The 23,562-nt window shown below is 39.4% G+C and overlaps 1 protein-coding gene across 2 annotated transcripts in view; it reads left to right on the top strand.

The window, feature by feature from the left end:
• Etfa (electron transfer flavoprotein subunit alpha) overlaps positions 1-23,562 on the top strand; it is a 64,439-nt gene that overhangs the window by 30,243 nt on the left and 10,634 nt on the right. The window contains exon 9 of one of the 2 annotated variants that reach the window (XM_042280975.2): positions 911-993. The exons of the other annotated variant lie outside the window; for it this stretch is intronic. Within the exon in view, the coding sequence (XP_042136909.1) occupies positions 911-993 (83 nt within the window). The remainder of the gene's footprint in view (positions 1-910; positions 994-23,562) is intronic. 2 annotated transcript variants of the gene reach the window in all.

The raw sequence follows: 23,562 nt of genomic DNA, 5'->3' as shown, positions 1-23,562 counted from the left end.
AAGAAACCAGAACAAGAAGAATAAATTAATGCAACAGTATACAGAAGAAATATTTGATTCCCTTTCTTGTCTCTTTCCAGAAGGGGTGGTTCTGCCCCAAGAATAGATCTTGTGGAGAGAAAAAGTTACATTTTATTTATTAATTTGAGATACTTGTTAAACTTCAATCTTGTGTTAAATGTGACTATCTGATCATAATAGGTAATGATATTATACAGCATTTCTTTAAATGTCATGAAGTTAGTATATAAAGGAACATGGTATAGTATTTCCTAAGTAGATTATAATGTGGAGTTTATGGATGCTTTTCTGATAAAAGCAAATGTCAGAAGCCAGCCAACTTAAAAAACTGAAATTTTATGCCTGGAGTGGTTTTGCATGTCTTTAAACCCAGCACTCAGGAATCAGAGACTGGAGGATCTCTATGAGTTCAAGGTCAGCGTGATCTACATAGTGAATTCCAGGATAGCTAGGACTATATAGAGAGACCCTGTCCCAAAAAGGGGGGTGGTGGTTGAGAGATGGCTCAGCAGTTAAGAGCATTAACTGCTCTTCCAGAGGATCGGAGTTCAATTCCCAGCACCCACATGGCAGCTCAAAACTGTCCAGTGCAGTTCTAAGGGATCTGACACCCTCACACAGACACATGTGCACATAAAATGAAATAAATAAGTAAAATATTTAAAAATAAATTAATTTAAGAAAAGAAAAAGAAATTTGTATTTTGAAAAATGCACTTGTACTTATTGTTTAGAATTCTTAATCAGTTACAGGATTTTTTTTTTCAAAAGTGAGTCCTTTATACAATAATTTCTGACTATACAATATTAGGATGTTGTTTTGTAGTTGGTGAATATCTCACTAGCTGAATAATAGAGCTTGAAAATAACGACATTTCCTGCCCTTTTAGTTGGTGCTTCCCGTGCTGCTGTTGATGCTGGCTTTGTTCCCAATGACATGCAAGTTGGTCAGACAGGAAAAATAGTAGCGCCAGTAAGTATTGCAATAAAATATGCCCTGCAGAATTCTGTAGGGATCAGCACTGTATGTATTTGTTGGACAATAATTTCAGTGATTTATATCTTACTCAATGATCCGATACAGCTAGCCATTATGATTGTGAATGTGTCCTCACAAGTCTGGAGTTTTTTGGTCTTAATAAAATGCTTAGCAATTTTTAAATTAGGAATTATTTTGCAAAAAGATTTAAAGCAGTATGAGGTCATAATGCTTGTTATTTTGTATGTGTAGTGTGGTAGGGCTAGTAGGACTCTACATGCTTGACAAGTGCTGTTCCACTGAGCTACATCCCTAATTTATTTTATTATTGGTTTTGTAAATTTACATTCATTGTATTGTCCATAAAGTCTTTTAGGTATAAAGACAGGACAGTTAGCGTATTTTAGTTAGACTTTTGTCTTAGAAGCTACTAATGATTATTGTAGTCTTATGTGCTCCTAAACACCTAGTAGGTCTGTATTCTTATCTATTTGTATGAATTTCAGGATATTTTGATTCCTACTGCTCGAGTATTCCTTTCTGCCAAGAAGATGAGACAGAATCTGTCTGTAGTCCAGGCTGGTCAGAAGCTCAGCAGTCTTCTTGCTTTAGCCTCGCAAGTGCTGAGGTTTCAGGAGTAAGCCGCCACACCCAGCCAGATAGCATAGTCTAAAAATCTTTGCAAAACTTAAAAGGGAAGTGTAGGAAATGTTGAATTGGAAGTTGAATCTTTTAAAGCATTTCCTGACCATTCATGTTCCTTAAGTAATATTTTTCAACCAGTTTAAATTTATATTGTATGAGGAAAATATTTTTATGTAACTCAAAAAAATGTTTTTTTGTTATTTTAAAACAAGATTCTGTATCATGTTCATTAAACTCTCCTAGTGCTCTGGTCTATAAGATGATGACTTCAAATAGTCATCTCTTTTTAAAATTTTTTCATACAAAATATTTTGATCATGTTTTCCCTCCTCCACCTCCTCCCAACTCTTTAAGGCTTATCTTTGAAGCTTTTTTTTTTTTTTTTAAATATCTATTTTGTCCTTCTAAAGTTGAGTCATTCATCTTTTTATTGTTTCTTTCTGGAACGTCTTTATATAGTTTGTATACAAGTTATTTTTCAGATCTGTGCTATGAATTTTTTTTCCCATGCTAGGACTTTCCTATTTTTCTTTTGATGAGCAGAAATGTTTCATTTTTGACAAAGTTCAGTGAAGCAATCTTTCTTCTTTTGGTTAATATATTTTGTGTTACTTAACTTACTTGAAGTCAGAGAAGATCTTGTACTGAGTATAGGCAGTAAAACTACTCATAAATTAAGTCAAAGCACTGTGTGACTGACTTGCTTGTCATACCACATTAGTCTGGCTGTGGAAGTGGATTTATTGAGCAGATGAGCTGGAGCCTTCCATGACATTTAATTAGGTGTGGCACACATATTTTTTGTGGAAATCTTGCGTGTACAGTTTTATGTGAGTAGACACATTCAGGCTTGAATTCATAAAAGATCAACAGCTTCCTAATCAAAAGCACTTTGATAAGAAATTCAGTGTATACCCTGAAGTAGCATGCAGAAAGGGGGCAGAGTGCAGGGAGTGCCTGGTGGCATCCTTTCTTGTATTGGAAACAAGTTTTATACAACCAGCTTTATTCAGCATTACTCTTATAGAACTATTGAATTTTGCTCATAAGGAGAGTAAACATTAAAGCTTTGAAGACTTGAACATAACTCATGCAACCCTTCAGGGAATTCTAATGTATTACCTCTCTAGTTGAGTATTGTGTTAGTTCCTTTTCTTGTTGCTGAGACAAGATACCAGACAAAAGCAACTGAAGGAAGGGTAGTTTCAGTTCACAGTTTAGGGGTACAGTCCATTATGATGAGGAAGACATGACAAAAGCTTAATGAGATCCCATTGAATCCAGTCAGGAAACAGAGTGAACACTGGTGCTTAGCTCACTTTCTTCTTTTCAGTCTGTTTGGAACCGTAGCCTGTGGAATAGTACCCATGTTTAGGGTGGGTTTTCCTACCCTGCTAAGCCTTTCTGGAAGTAGCCTCAAAAGCACTCAGAGAGGCATGTTTTTGTCTCAGTGGTGACTTTAAGTTGACAGTGAGGATTGGCCATTACAGGCATAGATGTATATGCGTGTGTGTGTGTGTGTGTGTGTGTGTGTGTGTGTGTGTGTGTGTGTGTGTGAGTATGTGTGTGTGTGTGTGTGTATGAACATACACACACACACACACACACACCATAGTTGTTCTTTTTTCTATTCACTTTACATACCAACCACAGATTTCCCCCCACTTCCTACCCCCCCAGCCTTCCCCCCCAACCCACCTCCCATACCCATGTTTTCCAAGTCAAGTTCTCCCATGGGGAGTCAGCAGAGCCTGGCACACTCAGCTGAGGCAGTTCCAAGCCCCTCCCCCCTGCACCAAGGCTGTGCAAGGTGTCACACTCTAGACACTGGGCTTCAAAAAGCCTGCTCATGTACCAGGGATGGATCCTGACCCCCCTGCCTGGGGACCCCCCCAAACAGTTCGAGCCAAACAACTGTCTCCCGTATCTAGAGGGTCTAGTCTAGTCCTATGGGGGCTCCACAGCTATTAGTCCACAGTTCATGGGTTTCCACAAGTGTGGCTGGTCATCCCTGCATGTTTACCCTTCATGATCACCCTTCATGATCTCAACGTCCCCTGCCCACAGAATCCCTCCTCTCTCATAGATTGGATTCCCGGAGCTCAGCCTGGTGCCCGGCTGTGGATCTCTGCATCTGCTTCCATCAGTCACTGGATGAAGGCTCTATGATGACAGTTAGGGTATTCATTAGTCCAGTCACCAGAATAGACCAGTTCAGGCTCCTTCTCAACCATTGCCAGTAGTCCAATGTGGGATCCTTGTGGATTCCTGAGACCTTCCCCAGCACCCTACCTCTTCCTATTCCCATGATGTCTTCATTTATCATGGTATCTCTTTCCTTGCTCTCCCACTCTGTCCCTGTTCCAGCTCGACCCTCCCATTTCCTTATGTTCTCATCCCTCATTCTTTGCCCTCCATTATCCCTCCCCCCACTTTTAAAATCTTTTTTAGAAAAATCAATTTGCAATATGCAAGTATAGAACAAAACGTGTGTGTGTGTGTGTGTGTGTGTGTGTGTGTGTGTGACCGTTTGAGAGTAAGTTGCTGAGACAGTGCCCTTCCAGCTTCAAATATGTGCATTTTCCTACATAACCATAATGCAGCCTTTCAAATCAGAACATTAACACTATCATCAGACTATCTAGTCACCAGACTCCATTTGGATTTTGCCTATTACTTCATTAATGTCCTTTATAGCAAATGTCACTAGTTTAGAATCACATATTGCATATACCTGGCATGTCCTTCAGTCCTAATTTTTCAATCTTGCTTTCACATCATGAGGGTCTTGAGGATTATAGGGCAACTGTTGTATTACTGACCATCTAGGTATTTTCTTTTAAAGTGTTTATTGAAATCTTTTACTTTTATTAATTGAAGTGCTTGTTTTTATTACTGACTTGTGGAAGTTTTTTTTAATAAATTCAGGTAATGAGTTTCTTGTTCACTTTCTCCACTTCTATGGCGTGCCTATTTATTTTTCTGATTTATGATCTTTAATTGAGGAACTTCTTTGCTATTTCTCATTTGCTGCAAGCGCTCATCGTGAATGGGATTTCTATGCAGAGTCTGTGGTTTTCTCTCATGGTTCTCTCTTCTCTGGAACTTTCTCCACACTTTAGCTGGTGTTGCAGTCACATACCTTCTGTGTATTTTCTTCAACCAGTAAGACTGCAGGTCTTCATCTAAAGGGCCTTTATCCCTGTGGAGAAATGGCAGATAGCCCAGGTGAAAGGGGAGAAGTATGCTGAACTCATGTCTGCATGCTTCCCTCCTCTACAGAATTTTGGCTCCTCAAATGCTACCTGTCAGTGTTGATATCCAGCATACTGAAAGAGTTGCTATCCATATTTGAACCTGGTTTATAGTTGTTTTAGCAGGATGATAAGTCTGATAGGAGCTGTTCCTTTAGAACCATAAGGAGACCCAAGGCCCAGAATTTGAATTACTTCATATGCTCGCTGACTAGTGTGGACTTGGTTATTATCACCCTAAATAATATCTTAATTAATGTTAATTAGTAGTGTATTAGGTTTTTTTCAGCCATATCCCACCATTGGCAAGAATTACACTTCTGAACATCCAAAATCTCTCCCTACCTCCATCCATTTGAACTATGTACTATTAAATCCATCTCCACTAATACTAATGCAGCATTCTTTGTTTTTAACACAGCACATTCATTTATTCTTATTTAATGGGGCCATTTTGCCACTTTTGAACATTTCAAGGCTTATTTCTTTTCTCATTTTGTTATTAAAATATCCGGTATTATTTTGACTTGTTGGCATTTTGTAACAACTTTGGAAAGCATCATCACTTTTTTTCTGATGATGAGGAGCCAAAAGTTTCCTGCTTCAAGTAACAGAACATATAAAGTCAATTTTGCTATCTGTACAAAAATAATTCTTGGCCATGCTTCCTGTCATGATGATAATGGACTAAACCTCTGAAACTGTAAGCCAGCCCCAATTAAATGTTTTCCTTTATAAGAGTTGCTATGGTTATGATGTCTCTTCACAGCAATAAAACCCAACTAAGAAAAAAATAATTGTTTTATTTTTTATTATTAATTTGAAAAAGTATGTAATTCCCAAAATAGACCTTGAATTTAGTTACATGGCTTTTTTGTCATTCACAACAATTTATATAGTGTGAAACAGTTCCCAATATTCTTATGACCTCACAGTCTTGTAAGATGTAGACCTCCCCCTGACCCCAAGCAGAAGTCACTAGTTAGTTCACAGCTTACTGTTGTGACAATGACTACTTTTTATTTCTAATTAACTTCTGATTTGGAGTTAATTTCAAATTTAGAAAAATAAAACTAAATTATACAATGTGCATGTGTGTACATACATGCATATATTTTTCTCGAACTGTTGTGTGTGTGTGTGTGTGTGTGTGTGTGTGTGTGTGTGTGTGTGTATGTATGTGTGTGTAGCTTTGCGCCTTTCCTGGAACTCACTCTGTAGCCTATGTGAACTGTTTTACATTAAGTAACATTGTGGGGTTTTGCTCCTAAATACCTCAGTGCATAATTGTTTTAGACTGAAATATTCTCATCTGAAATACAGTTATATTTATTTTTCCCGTATTTATTACTTTGTGCACACACGGTCTGTTTGTGTAATTAGATATCAGGAGTTTTCCTCTATCATTCTCCACATTATTTTTTAATTACCTTATTTATTTTATGTGTATGGGTGTTTTTCCTATATGTATGTATGTGCACGACATGCATGCCTGGTGCTGCCGAGGCCAGAAGATGGCCTTGGATCTCCTCAGGCTGTAGTTAGTTACACAGTTGTGAGCAGCCATGTGAATGCCGAGGATGAACCTGGGTCCTCCAGAAGAGCAGCCAGTACCCTGAACTGCTGTGCTGTCTCTCCAGCTCCAGCTCTAGTACAGTTATATTTTATATCCCAATTTTGTTTGTGTTTTTATTCTAATTGTATTTTAAGTATTTATGCGGTTTGTATATATGGGTACTTTGTCTGCATTTAAGTCTGCACAACAGAGAGGACATTAGATCCCATTTTGATAGTTGTGAACTGCCATGTGAGTGCTGGGAATTGAACTTGGGAAAAAAGGTCCTCTGGAAGAGCAGCCAGTGCCCATAACGGATGAGCCATTTCTCCAGCCCCCAATTTTCTGTATTTTAATATTCCAATTTTATCATTCATCTTCATATTTATTACTAATTCTAATCCCCCAGTATAGAATCTATATCCATTGTTGTGCCTCTTTAGTCTTTGGTTCCTTGGTTGTGGTGAACAGTATAGCTTGGTTCTTATTGGGCTTCACTCTTAGTCTTTCTCAGTATTCATGCTCCTATTCCTTACCACCTATCTATGACAGGCAAGCTTTTCCAATCTCTTTGTGGTAGGTGGCACTTTAAATGGTTTTGAGAAAGTTCAGGTGGCAGATGAAGAAATATTGCAAAGTTATGTGGCCCTCTCTAGATGTGATCTACAAATTTGGCATTAGGCTTTCTAGAAGCCAGTTCATATTAGGAAGCAAGATCAGTGCCCTGATTTACAGTGTCCCAAAGGTAAAACAAACTAATTGTACATGGGAAGTATCATTTGGCCTGGTATCAAGATCAAAGAGATATATCCCTTGAGTCCATATAAAGAAGACACTATTGATTGACATCCTCAACAATATCTTTACTATAAATAGGACAGTAGTTTTATAGGGTTGTTTTTATGATGCCCCACAGTGTTGGCCAATTGCATAGTAAGTGCATTTCCAAGAGGGGCAGAAGTTACTTAGTTCTGTGTCTGCTGTTAAGGCTTATGTTATGGTAAAACTGCAGGCTGGCAATTAAGTTGTCAAACCCTTCTTCAAATGAATTTTATTAGAAAGAATGAAGTTGAAGTCAGGTGATGAATGTATAGAGGTGCTAGCTCTGTCCCTCTGCAAGATGATTAGAGCCTAGAACACAGGGTAAAGACTACTGCCTATTTGGGACACACACACACACACACACAAAGTAAATGTAATGTACTTGCTATAAAAACAAAAACCATACAAAATAAAGCCCCAGCTTATCTGTGTGTGTCAAGAGAAAAACACTATTCTTTCCTTGTTTGATTTTTAATATTGTACCTCATCATTCCTGCCTTTTCAGGAATGGCTCCATTGATTACCTACTTCCCCTGGGCCCAGTGTCTTTCCTCTACTCCTTTTCTGTAACTTTAAAAAGAAAACTCTCCATTTATCTGGCAACCTCTTTTTCTCCCAAGCTGCCACCCTTTTCTCATCTCACAAGTCTACGCTTGAAATGTTGTTTACATTTGGTCTATTTGCTTTACTTCCTATTATTTTCATCTAAAATTATTATATTTATATAAATATATGGAACATAATATTGAAATAACACCCAACTTAAGAAGCAATGTTAAAACCAGGTAGTGGTGGCACACGCCTTTAATCCCAGCATTTGGGAAGCAGAGACAGGTGGATGATCTCTGAGTTCAAGTTAGCCTGGTCTACAGAGCGAGTTCCAGGACAGCCAGAGTTGTTACACAAAGAAACCCTGTCTTGAAACACCCCCCACCCCACCCCCACCCCACCCCGCAAAAAAAAAGAAGCAGTGTTATATTATTGGAAGTTCCATGAATCTTTTGCTTGAATATAGTCTTTTCTGTCCCGAAAAGTAACTGTTATCCTAAAATTGATGATTCTTGTTCCAATATACTTCCTTTTTACTTTCACTGTGTTTGTGCAAATCTCTAAACAGTACATGAGTGAACTTTTCAATTTGAGTACTAGATAGAGCTAGATAGAGTGGTGCATGCCTGTAATCCCAGCACTCGGGAGGATAGAGGCAGGAGGACTGTCATGAGTAGTTTGATGCCAGCTTAGGATATAAAGCAGGATTCTATCTAGGAGAAAGAAAGGTTTTGGGGAAGGAAACCAGTTTGAATGCTATGGATGATTCTAAAGTGTTGGAGAGACCGATCTTCTCAGCCTTTGAACTGTAGACTTTATGACCAACTTTGTTCACTAACTGAAGTATAACATATTGTGTTATCATGATCTGTGTGCTGTGACCTAAATATATTGGAGAACACTGGTCACAGAGTATTTTTAAAATATCAGTAGCAATACACTATATGTGTTCTTTATAATCTTATTTTTGAGGTTTTTCTATGTGAATGCAGTCAGGCTGTTTTTGTTTGTTTTATTGATTCTACAATATCCTGTTATATGAATATATCACACTTGACCCACTTTATAATAGCTATTTTATGGATGGCCTCTATGTTAGGGAGAGGGAGCTGTACTAACTTTTGAGTGGTGTCAGGATAATTGAAAGCAAGGTGGTAGAGGGTCTCAGATCCAAAGAAGAGGTGATGGACTTCTTAGTTCCTGAAATACTAGAAATAAATGGCTGTTAACCATTGTCTAAAGCCTTGAATCAAAAAGTGATAAGAAAGAACAATCTCAAATGGATATGTCTGTTCTCTTTGCTTGCAGTTATACATTGTGGTCATAATACCAATCCTGACTGGATAGTAGCTGAGGAATAGCTGCTGAGTTGATTGTGTAGTCTCACTCAGATTCATAAGTGCCTTAACTGCACACTCATGTAAATTCTTGATTTGGGTTGTTTATTTGAATAGTAGTAGTGACACCTGCATTACAAAATGCACGAATTGGGGGCTTGGCATGGTAGCACATACTTCTGATCCTAGTCTGGGAAATAGAGGCAGGAGGATCAGGCTGTACTTAATTCCAGGCCAGGCTGGACTGCATGAGACTGTCTTAAAAAAGAGAGGTGGGGCTGTGGGGGGGGGGGCAAGAGGAGAGGAAGGAAGAAGGATGGACAGAAGAAATGTTGGTTAAGAGTCTAGATGCCAGTCAAGCTGTCTGAGGTCTGCGCCTAGCTTACCATTTGCTTTCTATTGACCTTGAATAAATCACTTAACCTTTTGTGCTACAGTTTCCTGAGATGTGTAATGGTGATAATAATCCCTGTTTCACAGAGTTGTAAATAATAAATGAGTTAATATATGTAAAACAAGGTTAAATGAGAGATTGTATGTGTACATGTCATTTAAAACTCTGCCTGGCATGTTAAAATGCTGTGCACTAGCTAATGTCACAATGACCATTAAAAATTATTTTTTGTGTATGTATTATAGTATGTGTGTGTTGTACTATGTATTCACATGTGTTAACTAACATATAGGGGTGTGCATCCTACATGTGCTTGTGGAGACCAGAAGAAGATACTGTCTGTTTTTCTTTATTGATCTTCACCTTAACTTTTGAGACAGGTCTTCTCAACTAGATCTGAAGTTCCCCCTCTTCAATTAGGTAGGCTAGCCAGCAAGCATGGGATCTGCCTGTATCCACTAACCAGTGCTAGGGTTACAGGGTGCATGGACTGTGCCCACATTTTACATGGGTACTATGCATTTGAATTCAGATCCTCTTGCTTTTACAGCAAGTGCTCTTACCCACTGGGTCACCTTCCAGCCCCCACAAATTCTTAAAAGATTTTGTTGTTGTTGAAATCATGAATAATTATTAAATTATTTCTCTGATATTTGTCAGGCTCATTGGATTTTATTATCATTTAATACTTGCTGAGGTTCAGAGTTTTAGGTTTACACTGAGACTAGGTTTAATTAGTATGACTTTTTAAGTCTTGATGTACTTGGGAGAAGTTCCTCTTCTGGATTGCTCTCAGGGATCTATTTGATGGTGCTGACCTGCCCTTTGTAGCCATCCAAACACATGAGCATGCTATGATTATTAGAGTCTACTCTCTGTTGCCAGGGAGTGTGTCCTTACACTTGGTACAGCGTCTTAGTAGGTGTGGATTACTTTGTCTGTATTTTGATATTTTACTGACAGATCAACTTCCTGTTTATAATTTTGAGATTAAGTGAATAGAGTCAAAGTTACCAAATGAATAAGCAGTTTAGGATGATTTACCAAGACAGTACATTTTGTCTCTGACCCTTGTTTTGAAAATTCACTAGTGTTGAAAAGTCAGTGTAGAAACAAACTTTATAGAGTTATTTGTATACAACTGGGAATGAGATTATGGGATGGGCTGTCCTCTAACTTGCTAAAAAGCTGAAGATTGACAACCGCTTTCATACTGCATTATCTAGCTTGGCTTTTAGCTCCAAGAGAACGGTGTTCACAAATTGATGTGCTTTTCCTTTGGGGTTGGTATAGAAGCATTAAATTGTACTAAAATATTCATATGTGAGTGCATTTGGTTGAAAGCAATTGATGTTCTGTCCCCAAGAGGACAAAGAGAAATGCTGTGTGGACCCGCAGTCCAGAAAACACCCTAAGCATGCTTCTTAAAAGGTAATTACAAGGCCTGGATGATCAAAGCCCTTCCAGGGAAGCTTAAGTGACAAAGAGAAGGCACAGCATTTGTAGGTTGTGTTTTGTATGTATATGTTGTTTGGTTGTGCAGTTGCCAAAAGTTAGCAGTTCTAGATATATCTTTGATTTGTTTTCTCAGCTGAAATTTATCAGGCTGTTTTTTTTGTTTTTTTGTTTTTTTTTTTAACATTTATTCCAGAGGACTTGGATCAGTGGATTTTTTTTTAACCCATTACCACTTTATTATATAAAGTTAAACTATTTAAATTTCAGACTATTGTATACATGCCTCCCTTTTCTGCCCCACTTATCTGCTTAAAAGCATGCTACTGAATGATAGATTGACATGTCTTGTACATAGTCAACCTAATTTAACAGCTGACATGAAAATCAATTAGAGTAGATAGCAGATCTACTTTAGCCATCTTGATGTGGTAACTCAAAAGGAATAAAACTTCTGAATTTCCATTTTGAAAAACTAACACTGTGTACTTTGGGGGTCTTTCATACAAAAATGAATTTTTGTCAAGTTGATATGTGTGCATTTTAGTGTCAAAGAATATAAGACACTATACCAGATGGAAATACAGCCAGTGGAGTTAATGCTGAATGTGGTGGGTGTCATGCGCCTGTAAGAGGCTGAAGCAGGATTGCACACTCAAGGCTAATTTAGGATATAGATCCAGGCCAGCTGTGTTCGAGCAACACCATTCTCAGGAAACCAAAAAGAAAATAAATGTTAACAACTTGGTTTAACTATATGTTAATATTAAACAAACAGCATTTTGGAAATAGTACCCCCCCCCCCCAAGAGGATGGTAGTATGTGTTCCATTTCCTTTCTTTGTTGTTTTGAGACAGGGTCTCAATGTATTGCCTTGGCTGCCCTGGAACTTACTATGTCGACCAGGCTGACTTTGAATGTCTGGTGTTGGCCTTGAACTTGTAGAAATCCTCCTACCTCTACCACTTCAGATGCTGTGATTGCAGGTATGTGCCACCAGCCCAGCCCATTTCCTTAAAGTGAGATTATTTTAGAGCAGTGATTCTAAACCTGTGGGCAGCGACCCCCCCACAGGAGTCTCAGATCAGATATTTACAGTATGATTCATAACAGTAGCAAAATCACAGTTATGAAGTAACAATGAAATAATTTTATGGTTGGGGGTCGCCACAACATGAGGAAATGTATTAAAGGGTCTTAGCATTGAGAAGGCTGAGAACCACTGTTACAGAGGCTCTCTAGTTAGCTTAGATGGATTGGAGATTTATTATATTCCTCCTGATGATTGTTTTCTCCATAGTATTAGCTGTATTCCATTTCCTTTAACTTTAAGAAGTGCAGCTGGGCGGTGGTGGCGCACGCCTTTAATCCCAGTACTCGGGAGGCAGAGAGAGACAGGTGGATCTTTGTGAGTTCGAGGCCTCCCACGCGAGATCCAGGAAAGGCGCAAAGCTACACAGAGAAACCCTGTCTTGAAAAAAACAAACAACAACAACAAGAAAACTTTAAGAAGATGCTTAAAAGAGGATTTGCGTAACTCCCATCTCAGGTTGTACGTTTTAGGACCAGAGAGATGGCTCACTGGGTAAAGGACTTCCTGCCAAACCTGATGACCTGAGTTTGATCCCCAGAACCCCATGGTGGAAGGAGGGAACCAGCTCCCCAAAGTTGTCCTCTGAGCTCCACACAAACAGGAGTGTGAAATCATTTTTTTTAAATATAGTTTTTAAAACAATTCTAGGTTTACAGAAAAGTTGACAAGACAATGCAGAGAATTTCTCTAAACACTGCACCCAGCTTCCCCTGTTGTTATTGCATGTGAAGTTTCAAAGAATATTAAAACCAGAGATTCTAGAATTCAGCTTTGTAATTATTGTCTGAGTATGGGTTTGTATGTGCCATGGTGTACATGTGGAGGTCAGAGGACAACTTTGAATTTTTTTCTTTCCTTTTACCTTACATGGGGCATGGGGTTTGAACTTAGGTTGTCAGGCTTGTGTGGCAATTGCTTTTCCTCTGAGCCATCTTGATGGACCACATTAAGTTTTTTTTTCTTTTTCTATTTTGCATGTATATATGTTGGGAGGGGAGGGGGCATGTGTGTGTAGATACAAGTGCTCATCAAGGCCTAAAGTTGGTGTCAGAAATTATTCTCAATAACTCTTTTACCTTATTCATTGGACAGAATCTCCCAATCAAATCCAGAGCTTGTGTGTGAGGCTAGTCCCAGTACCCTGCTTGTTCTGAGGATCCCTGCCTCTGTCTCCCAGGGCTGAAGGTACAGGTGGGCCACCATGACCATCTGGCATTTACATGGCTTTTTAGAGATCCAAACTCTTTCTGTTTGTTTGTTTGTTTGTTTGTTTGTTTGTTTGTTTGTTTGTTTGTTTCTTTCTTTCTTTCTTTCTTTCTTTCTTTCTTTCCTTTCTTTCTTTCTTTCTTTCTTTCCTTCCTTCCTTCCTTCCTTCCTTCCTTCCTTTCTTTCTTTCTTTCTTTCTTTCTTTCTCTTTCTTTCCTTCCTCCCTCCCTCCTCCCTCCCTCCCTCCCTCTTTCTTTCTTTCTTTCTTTCTTTCTTTCTTTCTTTCTTTCTTTCTTTCTTTCTTTCTTTCTTTCTTTCTTTCTTTCTCTCTTTCTTTCTCTCTTTCTCTCTCTCTTTTCTTTTCTTTTCTTTTCTTTTCTTTTCTTTTCTTTTCTTTAAAATCCCCACCCCACCACCCCCAGGCAGGGTTTCTCTGTGTAGCTTTGGAGCCTGTCCTGGACCTCGTTCTGTAGACCAGGCTGGCCTCAAACTCACAGAGATCCACCTGCCTCTGCCTCCCGAGTGCTGGGATTAAAGGCATGCACCACCACTGCCCAGCTTTTTTTTTTTTTAAAGTTTTATTTATTTATATTTTATGTATGACTGCTCTGCTTGCCAGCAGAGGGTATCAGATCCTATTGTAGACGGTTGTGAACAGCCATGTGGTTGCTGGAAATTGAACTCAGGACCTCTAGAAGAGTAGCCAGTGCTCTCTTAACCACTGAGCCATCTCTCCAGCCCCTCCAAACTATTTCTAATGCTTGTAAGGCAAGTGATTTAATTGCTGGACCATTTCCCCCCGCCCCCCTGTTTCCCAAATTAAGTTTTTTCAAGGTGGAAAATTGTATAAAGGTTTCAAGGGGATAGCTTTCTTTTTAAGGATTATTTATTATTGTTGTCTGCGTATGATGTGTTATGTGGGCACACACCATAACTGGTATGTGGAGTTGGTTCTCTTCCTCTGCTTCTCTGTTGTTACTTGTATATCTAGACCTAAGAGTGGAAGTGCTGAGTCGCACTGTGTGTAACTTTTGCAAAACTGCCAAACTGTTTCCTCCAGTTGCTTTGTAGCTCTTATGTGCTATTTTATAGAAATTGCCTGAGTATTGATAGATTAAGTATCAAGAAAGCCTTTGTTAGCTGGGCATGGTGGCGTGTACCTTTAATCCCAGCAGTCAAGAGGCAGAGGCATGTAGATCTCTGAGTTTCAGGACAGCCAAGGCTACATAGAGAAACTCTGGGTTGAAAAATCAAAAGAAAAGAAAAGAAAGAAAGCCTGGCTTTTAGACGTTTGGGGAGAGAATAGTTTGGTAAATGGGAAGAGTACTACTGCTTGGAGGTCGGGGTTTGGGTTCCAGTGCCAGCTTTGTTTCCTGTAACCTAGATTTATTTTATTGATTAAAATATATGACACAGTGGTCCTTTACAGCTCTCAGATTCTACAGATAAGTAAAATATTACATATTTTGACTTGGATCCATTAAGATATTTGCTGATAATAATTTTGGTGGTCAAAATAAACTTTATATGTGACTTCCTAAGTTGAAAAGCTTTATAATAGACTTGATTTTGTATCTTAGTATTCTATCTAAGTATTCTGTTCCTTATATTCAAACATTTCAATATGAATTAACCACATGAGTAGATTTGGCCAAATGTACAAGGTCATACTTGACTTTCTGTCATTTTGGGTATACTAAAAGTATATTCTTCAAATTGGAAAAAAATGTGAATTAGTATAGAAACAAACTAGGTTAAGGAAAACCATTTCATTGCAAAGTAATTAAATCATATTTTAATGTGAAAACATTTCCTTAAGGAAAACTTGACTTAGGTCCTATACATACTGTATAATTGAAACCTGTAACTAAAAATAATACTAAAAAGGTCAAGGGCAAAATTTATTTCTTTTTTTGTTTGTATTTAGTTTTTCAAACTATATTATAATACATTTCATATCCAAGTTTAAAGTAAAAATAAAAATAAATAAAACCCCTAAAGCCTTGAGCCTGGCATGGTGTTATCACCCCAGCAGCTTGGAAGGTGGTGGCATAGATGTCGTGAGTTCATGACCAGCTTTCAGCATTTTGTAAGTAGGCTGCCTGTGAAGATGATACCAGTTCCCTGGGCCTCTTGGAAAGGAAAGTAGGCTGTAAAAGCCTATGGGGAATTTCTACCTATGGATGGACTAAGGGGTTTGGAGAACCTGTGACTGAGAAGCCGCAGCTACATATTCCCTAATAAGCACCAGGTCCATCTACTAAGTAACAAAGTACCCACTCATTGGCTTTGCTTCCAGACATTTCCCTTTAATGGCTGTCTGGGACCAGGTACTGATTTCATTGATAGTTAACCAAAAAGTATCAGCTAGTTTTCAATACAGGTTTCATAAATTAAATAAGCATCATTAACAATAAAGATAGCAGTAACTTCAGTCTTGCCACTTCTGTGGGTTAGTCCCATCTGACCTCATAAGTTCCAGGGATTTTCTCTATGGTTGGTGTATTATTTGCTATAGTTTCAGATGACTGGTGACTTCAGTTGAAGCATGTTATGGTACTGTAACCAGTTTTAGTCATGCATGGTATCATAGAAGAAGTGCCTACCTTTTGAGAGAGTAGAGAGGGGTTGGTGGGCGTGGATGAGTGAGGAGAGCATAGCTAAAAGTTATGAAGTTTCCATTGTCGAAGACAGTGAGTGCTGGAGATCTGATACCCAGAACGATAATGGTGACTGTAGTTAATACGAGGTTAGATACTTAAAATTTGTTGAGAGTACATTACAAAGAATCTTTTTCAGTGCTAGGGATCAAACCCAGAGTGTTGCACATGTAGGCAAGTGTCTACGACTGAGTTATACCTCTGGCCCTAAGAGAGTTAATCATAAGTATTCAGTATCTGAAAAAAAGGAGGAGGAAAGGGTGATGATATGAGGCAATAAGTATGCTAGCCAGCTGATTGTGGTAAACATTGCACAGTCACACGTATGCCAAGATGTTACACTGCATACTTTCCACATAAATGACTTCAAAAATACCTCAATAAAGCTAGGAATAAAAAGCCTGCCTTTTACTAGGAGTGTATGACTTCAGATAGCTCAGTAAACCTGCCCGAGTCTCTGCTTTCTCTTTATACAATGAGAATAGTTCCTTCCTTGTAAAGTTATTGTAGGTCAGTGAAATAATGTAAACAACAGTGTGGTGCTGGCATGTCACCAGCACACATCTGTGTGATTGGCATGCAGTCTTGACTTTTGGTCAGCCTTGAGGCAGGCTCAGTACAGGGAGTTAACCTGATGGGGAAATTATGGATGAGACAGAATTTCAGCTCTAAAGAGAGACTGAGTCCAACTTCCATTCATGTAAAATGTAGTTTAGCCACAATCCTGCTGACAGTTTTGTCATATAGGCAGAGGGCTGCTTGAGAAAAGAGCCATAGTTAGTTGTCTTTGCATTTTGGAGCCTCTTCCAAGAAGAAGTCTTAAATACAACTTGGCAAACAGAAAATAGTTTGGCTTTTTAAAATGAACAGCAGTATGAAATATAGCAATGTTAATGCATAGGATGCTTGCAGTAATTAGAAAATATGGTTCAATCTATTCCTCAAAGGCATTTGCTCTTGCTGAGACGAATTCATTTCTGTTCTCACCTGACATGTGTCTTTATTCTGTTGAGCTGTAACAGTTGCTGCGTAGGTTCTGCCTGTAGCTGTTGAGTAAAGAGGGTTGAAGTTGGCCCTTCTGCAGAGCTTTTGTCTCAGGCAGCGTGAGGATTTTGTACTTGAGTGCATAGCACTGACTCTCTGAACTTACTTAATAAGAACTGTTTATATGGTGTGTTTTAATTTTTTTCCTTTGGCAAAATGTAATTTTTCATGTTCTTTCTTCCACTTTATCTAGAGAGAGAGAGATTGTTGGTAGAAAAGAAATTTAAAACCTGATTAAATTTTAGGGTAGAAACAATACCAAATTAGTTTTTTGCTCTGAATGCTCCAGATATAACCACTCTGCTCATATCCATATTTTATATAAACAAAAAAGTAAATGTTTAAATCTCTCTATTCTCTGTTGTTTAAAGTAAGGCAGATCTGAAGTTGCTCGCTCCAGGCAGAACTTTGTCCCAGATCCAGAAAAAAAAAAAAAAAAAAAAAAAAAAAAGATTTCATGAGTTCATGTTTTATAAACTAATTTAGTTTCAGCTTTATATATATTTTTATGCATAGTGTTAAGGATTTGCATCACAATTCATCCCAACTTCCTTGCAACACTGTTTAGGAACTTAGACAAACAGTCTAACTTAACTGACTGATACATTTGTACCCATCCCTCTAGCCAAGTCCCACACATTGTGATATACTGTTCCCTTTTTGGTGTTCCAGTTCAGATATTTTTAAATTTCCATGTTAACTTTTTTGATGCTTTAGGTCCTTATTTTGAGGGTATCGGGCTTTGAGGATAGATTCTTCAGGTGCCTCTAGAATATATATGTGTATGTATGTATGTATGTATGTATATATGTGTGTGTGTGTGTGTGTGTGTGTGTGTGTGTAATTGACTAGTTGGAGAATTGCTTTTTAGAGTGTAAACTTCCCATAGGAAGCCAGTAGAATTCCCCCACTTTTGGTTTACCCACAGTGGTCCCTGCTATCAGAATTCTGGTGCATTTCTGTTGGTTGGTTGACACTCACTGGTGCCTCTTGTTGGCTCCCACTGTGCTGCTGTCCTTCTGTATGGCTAGCCTTTCTTTTTAGAACCAGTAACAGCCATTAGTTCTGTCTCTCGACCACACCCCACAGTGTCCTAGAGCTTATGAAAAGCTCCTCTTTAGTTTATTCTGTGATTATTTTGGATTTGTAAGCCATGTGTGGGTTTGGCCACTGGAAATGTGGTTAGTCTAAATTGAGATTATATTATTAAAATTAGTCTCAGCTGTTTCCTTTTACCATAACATGACTGACTAAAAATTTTAAACATGTGGCTTACGAGATATCTATATTGAATATCTCCGTTTTAGGCTTAATAGCGTTAGGCTACAATCAGTGTTGTCAGGAGGAGACAGCTTTCCTTCCCTTTAGCCCCTGCACTCAGCCTCCCTGGAGAAAGCAGTGCTCAGATTACATCCCTTAGAATTCCAGCTCGCCATCTGAATCACTGATGTTAGTGCTACTGACTTCCTGACGAAGCCAGACCATTGCAGAGGACAGTGACCACATTGAATTCATTGGAGTCGTTCGAGTTCTGTGGAAGTACTAAGGTCTCCTTCAGTCAACCTTACGTATATCGAGTTAGAACCATAAAAATGTGAGTGTTGCTTGAAGGACTAAGAAAGTAGGGACAGAGACGCAAAAGGGTAAAAACGCTGCCCCTCCATCTGCTTCCTGCTCCTAAAGGCCTTTGTACTTCTCAGTGGTGGATCAAGAAGAGAAGGTTTACATAAGAGACCAGAGCTGTCACATTCTTTTCTGCCCTTTTCCTTTATTATGAGTTTGCCTAAGCTGTGGTGTTAGACGGTACACTTCTGGAGGACAAGGGCAGTGTGTCTGCTTTATATGACCTGTAAGGTCTAACAACATCTACAATAGAACAATCAGCTAGCCAAAACGGGGAGATGGTTCAGTGGTACAGTGCTTGCTATGCAAGCATGAGGACCTGAGTTCAAGCCCCAGCACCCATGTGAAGGCCCCAGTGCCAGGTATGGGATACTCCCCTTCAAGTTGTTGGTCAGGGTTCCCCCGACACATCCAAGCAATTCAAGCTATTACCACTGTTCTTGATTCCCCACCAGAACGTGATGGTACAACCCTGATGTGGAAGACAGCACATACTTGGGTCACAGGACATGGAGAAATCAAGGTAGAAGCTGATGTAGAAGCTTCCTCCCTCCTGGCTAGTTTTTATAGTGTTAGAGGTGCTATACAGGCTGACGGGAGAAAAACCATCAACAGTCGTATCTAGTGAGCTACCTGTGAGCTATAATAATGACTGGCCTGGCAAGATACACACATTGGTATACAGTAGTGTCATGAATGTTAGGGGGTGAGGAGGGGGTAATCAGCCACTTTAAGGCTCACTCCACAAGACGCAGCTCATGCCCTGATACTGTAAACTGGGTCAAGAACCCATCACTAGGGAGGTCATGGGTCATGGAGGAAAACCTACTACTGTTATTACTGAGTGGATGTCATATCCAATTATTTCTAAGTACTTAACCTTCATACTGATAGAATAGTGCATCAGAAAAACTTTTTACAGTGGATGGTGGTTAAAGCAGAGACTCATAACAGCTCAAAATGCAGAGAATAAATGACTAGATCGCTCACTCCTAAATGAGATGTATCTATGTCATACTTTCTGTCTCCAAGGCTCAGGGAACGTCACAGAAGAAGAGCCAGAAAGGTTGTTAGAGGCAGAGATTGGGGAAGACTGCTACAAAACAGTGTTTTCTGGACGTGACAGGACAGTTGCACTCATGAATTCACAGTGGCTGTGGGTTCTTGTACAAAATCTGGACAAGATCAAGCCACTCAAAATTCCAGCGTGGATGGGGGAGGGGTTCATCAAGTCCCACCCCTACCTGAGGAGCTACTGGCAATTGATGACTGTTGGGGGAGAGAGAATTAGAATTCTTCAGGCTCTTGTAGATGGTCCTGCAGGCAGCACTAATTGGACTCTGTGTTTTTAAAAAAGAGAACATGTGGTTGGGAGGGTATAGGGGGAGTAGAGTGGATGTGATCAAAATACATTATATGATTCTATTGGATTCCCAGGGGATGAATTAAAATATATTTATAACAGAAAAGAAGCCGTGTGAAACATTGCATACCTGTAATGCCAGTGCTGAGGAGGTGGAGATAGGATGATCCCTGGGGCTTGCTGGCCAGCCAGCCCAGCCAAGTTCAATGAGAAACCCTGTCTCAAAAAATAAAGGGAAGAAGGATTGAAGAAGATACCCAGTGTTAGCCTCTAGGCTGTGCAGCACACACATGCACACATAAAGTAGAGAAAAGTCAGCTAACCATTGCCACTGAACTCTCTCCTATTCTGCTACATTTATACATTTTATTATTTGCATCACAGGGCATTATGGCTGCCCCTTTGAATTATAAAGTGCCCTTTTCTCAAGTTCCTGAGCTGCCATCTGTTGGAAAGCTATTGTAATAAAAATGTAGATTAATAGTGACTGACATAAATGGTGCCTTTCTCCAGAGTTGATCAGTGTACCCTGTACACGGTAGTCCTGAGGCCCCCCTAGGCTACGCCACCCAGTTCGCCAGTGAGATTGGAGAATTAAGGTTTGAACAGATTTCAGACTGTGAGAGATCATTGTGTACTGGGAAACCAGGCACTGTGCTAAAGACCGAAACCTCAACAATAATCCTAAGAAGTAGGAATTGTTATGATCCTAGTTTTGAGATGAGCAAATGGCAGGGGCATAGAGAGGTTAATAATGGATTCGGATCTGAACAGTCTCCAGAGCCTGGGTTATTGACCCCAGCAGTGCCCTAGCACATCTGTGAGCAGCATCCGGGACTTGGTGTTTTACAGTCCTCTGTAAGTTCTCAGCCCCTGAGTTCCTTGGATGGGTCTACAGGTCTAGGGTTTTGTTTTGGTTTTTGTTTAGCAAGCAAAGTAAAAGAATTAGTGCTTTCTTTGGGTCAGGTTTATTGCTGCCATCTCTCTCTCACATCACTTTGGCCCTTCTCTCCTGTGGCTTTACTTCTTCCCTGCAGAGTAACCAACCCATAGTGCTACCCGCTGTGTGGTGGATCTGGTTTTGTGTTCATGTTCTTGTTCCCTCCCTCCCTCCCTCCCTTTCTCCTCTTTCCTCTCTCCTTCATTCCCCACTTCCCTTCTCCTTCTCCCTATTCCTTTTCTCTTCCTACATTTATTAAAGCCCCTAGGATTAGCTTCAAGATGCCACCTCCATCTTCCAGTGTCTGAGTCTGTCTCTAATCCCACCTCTTTTTGAACCCTTAATTGCTGTTCTTCCCTTCAACATCTCTCATTTTCTCTCCCAGTTATTTCACTGATTTAGAAGGAAAGTGCCTCAGGGCAGGGATTGCCTTGTGCTGTGAAGTAGTTATCTGAAGTGCTCTATAAATTAGCATCTGTAGAGTTTTGTACATACTAATTATTATTATTGAAATACAGAAAAATGCTTTCTGAAGCCAGAGGAAGCATCCTAGGATATTAGTCTAATTGCCTGAACATGTTTTTTAAAAGGAAGAAGAAAGCTTCTCTTCCTGCCTGAAAGCCATGGGCCTCAGCACAGCAGCCCAAATCCCCAACTCTCTCTCTTAAGGTCTTATTTCAGTACTTTTAGACAACAAAGTGAAGTCTATTGGTCAGGTGGATCCCTTGGACTGTTGATGTTGGTCATAGATAGCCTGAAGCACCTGTTTTGGATTGGCTTTAGATTGACCACATTCTGTTGTCTCCTTGGTACATTTATGATAAAAAGCAATGGGATTCATTTGAAGGATGCAGAAGTTCAAAGTAGACTTATTTATATTATGCTCGTATTTATTGCCAGAGTGAACTAACATTTTTATTAGCATTTCATGCTACAGATGGAGCTTTTAAGATGTGTTGAATTTTAATGCAGACATGTATGTCAGAAAAACTCATTTATAGTACTATTGATCTTATCCAATGCTTGCTTTGAGAATCTGCATAGAAGAGTGATCAGGAAGAGTGACTAGTGAGACATTTTCTGTCTGAATAATTTTAACATCATTACATCAGCTGGGTGTGTTACCACACTGTAATTCAGCTGTGCAAGTACTGGTGCATTCAGGACCGAACATGTATTAGCTAGTCACCTTTACTCTCTGTGGTAGACCTCTTATCCCAACACACAATCTTTAAGGCACATATCTCTTACTATCTGCAGGCTAGAGAAAAGGAGGCACAGCTCCCATAGCACATTGACACTACAGTTTTGTTCACAACTGATAGTAATGGTCTCTTTATAAAAATAACTTGGGTTGCCAGGCAGTGGTGGCGCATGCCTTTAATCCCAGCACTCGGGAGGCAGAGCCAAGCAGATGTCTGTGAGTTCGAGGCCAGCCTGGGCTACAGAGTGAGTTCCAGGAAAGGCACAAAGCTACACAGAGAAGCCCTGTCTCGAAAAAAAAAAAACCAAAATAAATAAATAAATAAATAAATAAATAAATAACTTGGGGCAAGACTAGTACAACTGGTTCAGAAAACAAGCTCAGCTCCTTTTAACTTGATTAACTCACTATGGAGACAAGACTGATTTCAGGTTACATAGAGGCATCGTGCTATTCTGAAAGCAGTTGGACACTTTATGCTCTTAAAGAAAAGGCTCATGGTTATGCTACCAATGTACTAGAGGGGCTGCATCAGAGTTGAAGGATCTCTCTGCTTATGGTATTCAGTTCTGGCTATTCTTGAGAGTACTCTGGAGGCTGCTGAAAGAGCACCAGTAGACTAAGACCCACAGGAGGGAAAATGACCTGTGCATGTCCATGTACGCCTAGGTTTTATGAAATATCATAACACTGGAGGGCTCATAAATGTCTGATATAGTGAGCAGTTAAATGAGATCGTAAGCAATAGAATAAACAAGGTGAGACCACCTGATGCTGCCAGTGGCTCTGAAGTGCCTGCCTTGTAACAAAAGTAAGCATGCAGAGCCACCTCCAGTGCTTCCTGCATGTTACTCACCCAAAAGTAGTAATGTTCTAGTTACATGGTCAATGCCCCTGCCACCCAAGCCAGGGCATGCCAGTTTATGGGTGGGAAAAGGTTCTCAGTTGAAGTTGTAATTATACTGAGTAGACAAAATGGAGCAGCTAAGCTCTTGTAATTAAGTGATTGTTAAATCACTCTTCCATGATGGTAGTTTTAATTTTCAAACATTGGTACTTTAAAATTTTTAGATAAGGAGATAGAACAGTAGTTGGCTATGCTTTCCTTCTGATTATTGGGGGCAGATTGTGTGGAAGATATGCAGATGCCATCACCCAGAAATGCCCATGTGGGAGCCTCACCGAATGCTTTCAGGAAATTTGTTACTTTTTATTATTCAACAAGGGGTGTGTGTGTGTGTGTGTGTGTGTGTGTGTGTGTGTGTGTGTGTGTGTGAACACCCATCCATTCGTCCATCAGTCTATGAACATACACATACTTGACACTAATTTGTATTCCTGACCTTTATAAATAGGAAATTTAGGAGATTCTAATTACCATTTTCATTAATATCCTTTTGTGAGAAGGCAAACAAGAAA

The sequence above is a fragment of the Peromyscus maniculatus genome, chromosome 7 (genome assembly GCF_049852395.1).
Source record: "Peromyscus maniculatus bairdii isolate BWxNUB_F1_BW_parent chromosome 7, HU_Pman_BW_mat_3.1, whole genome shotgun sequence".
NCBI classification, from domain to species: Eukaryota; Metazoa; Chordata; class Mammalia; order Rodentia; family Cricetidae; genus Peromyscus; species Peromyscus maniculatus.
This window is presented reverse-complemented; position numbering and strand designations above follow the sequence as displayed.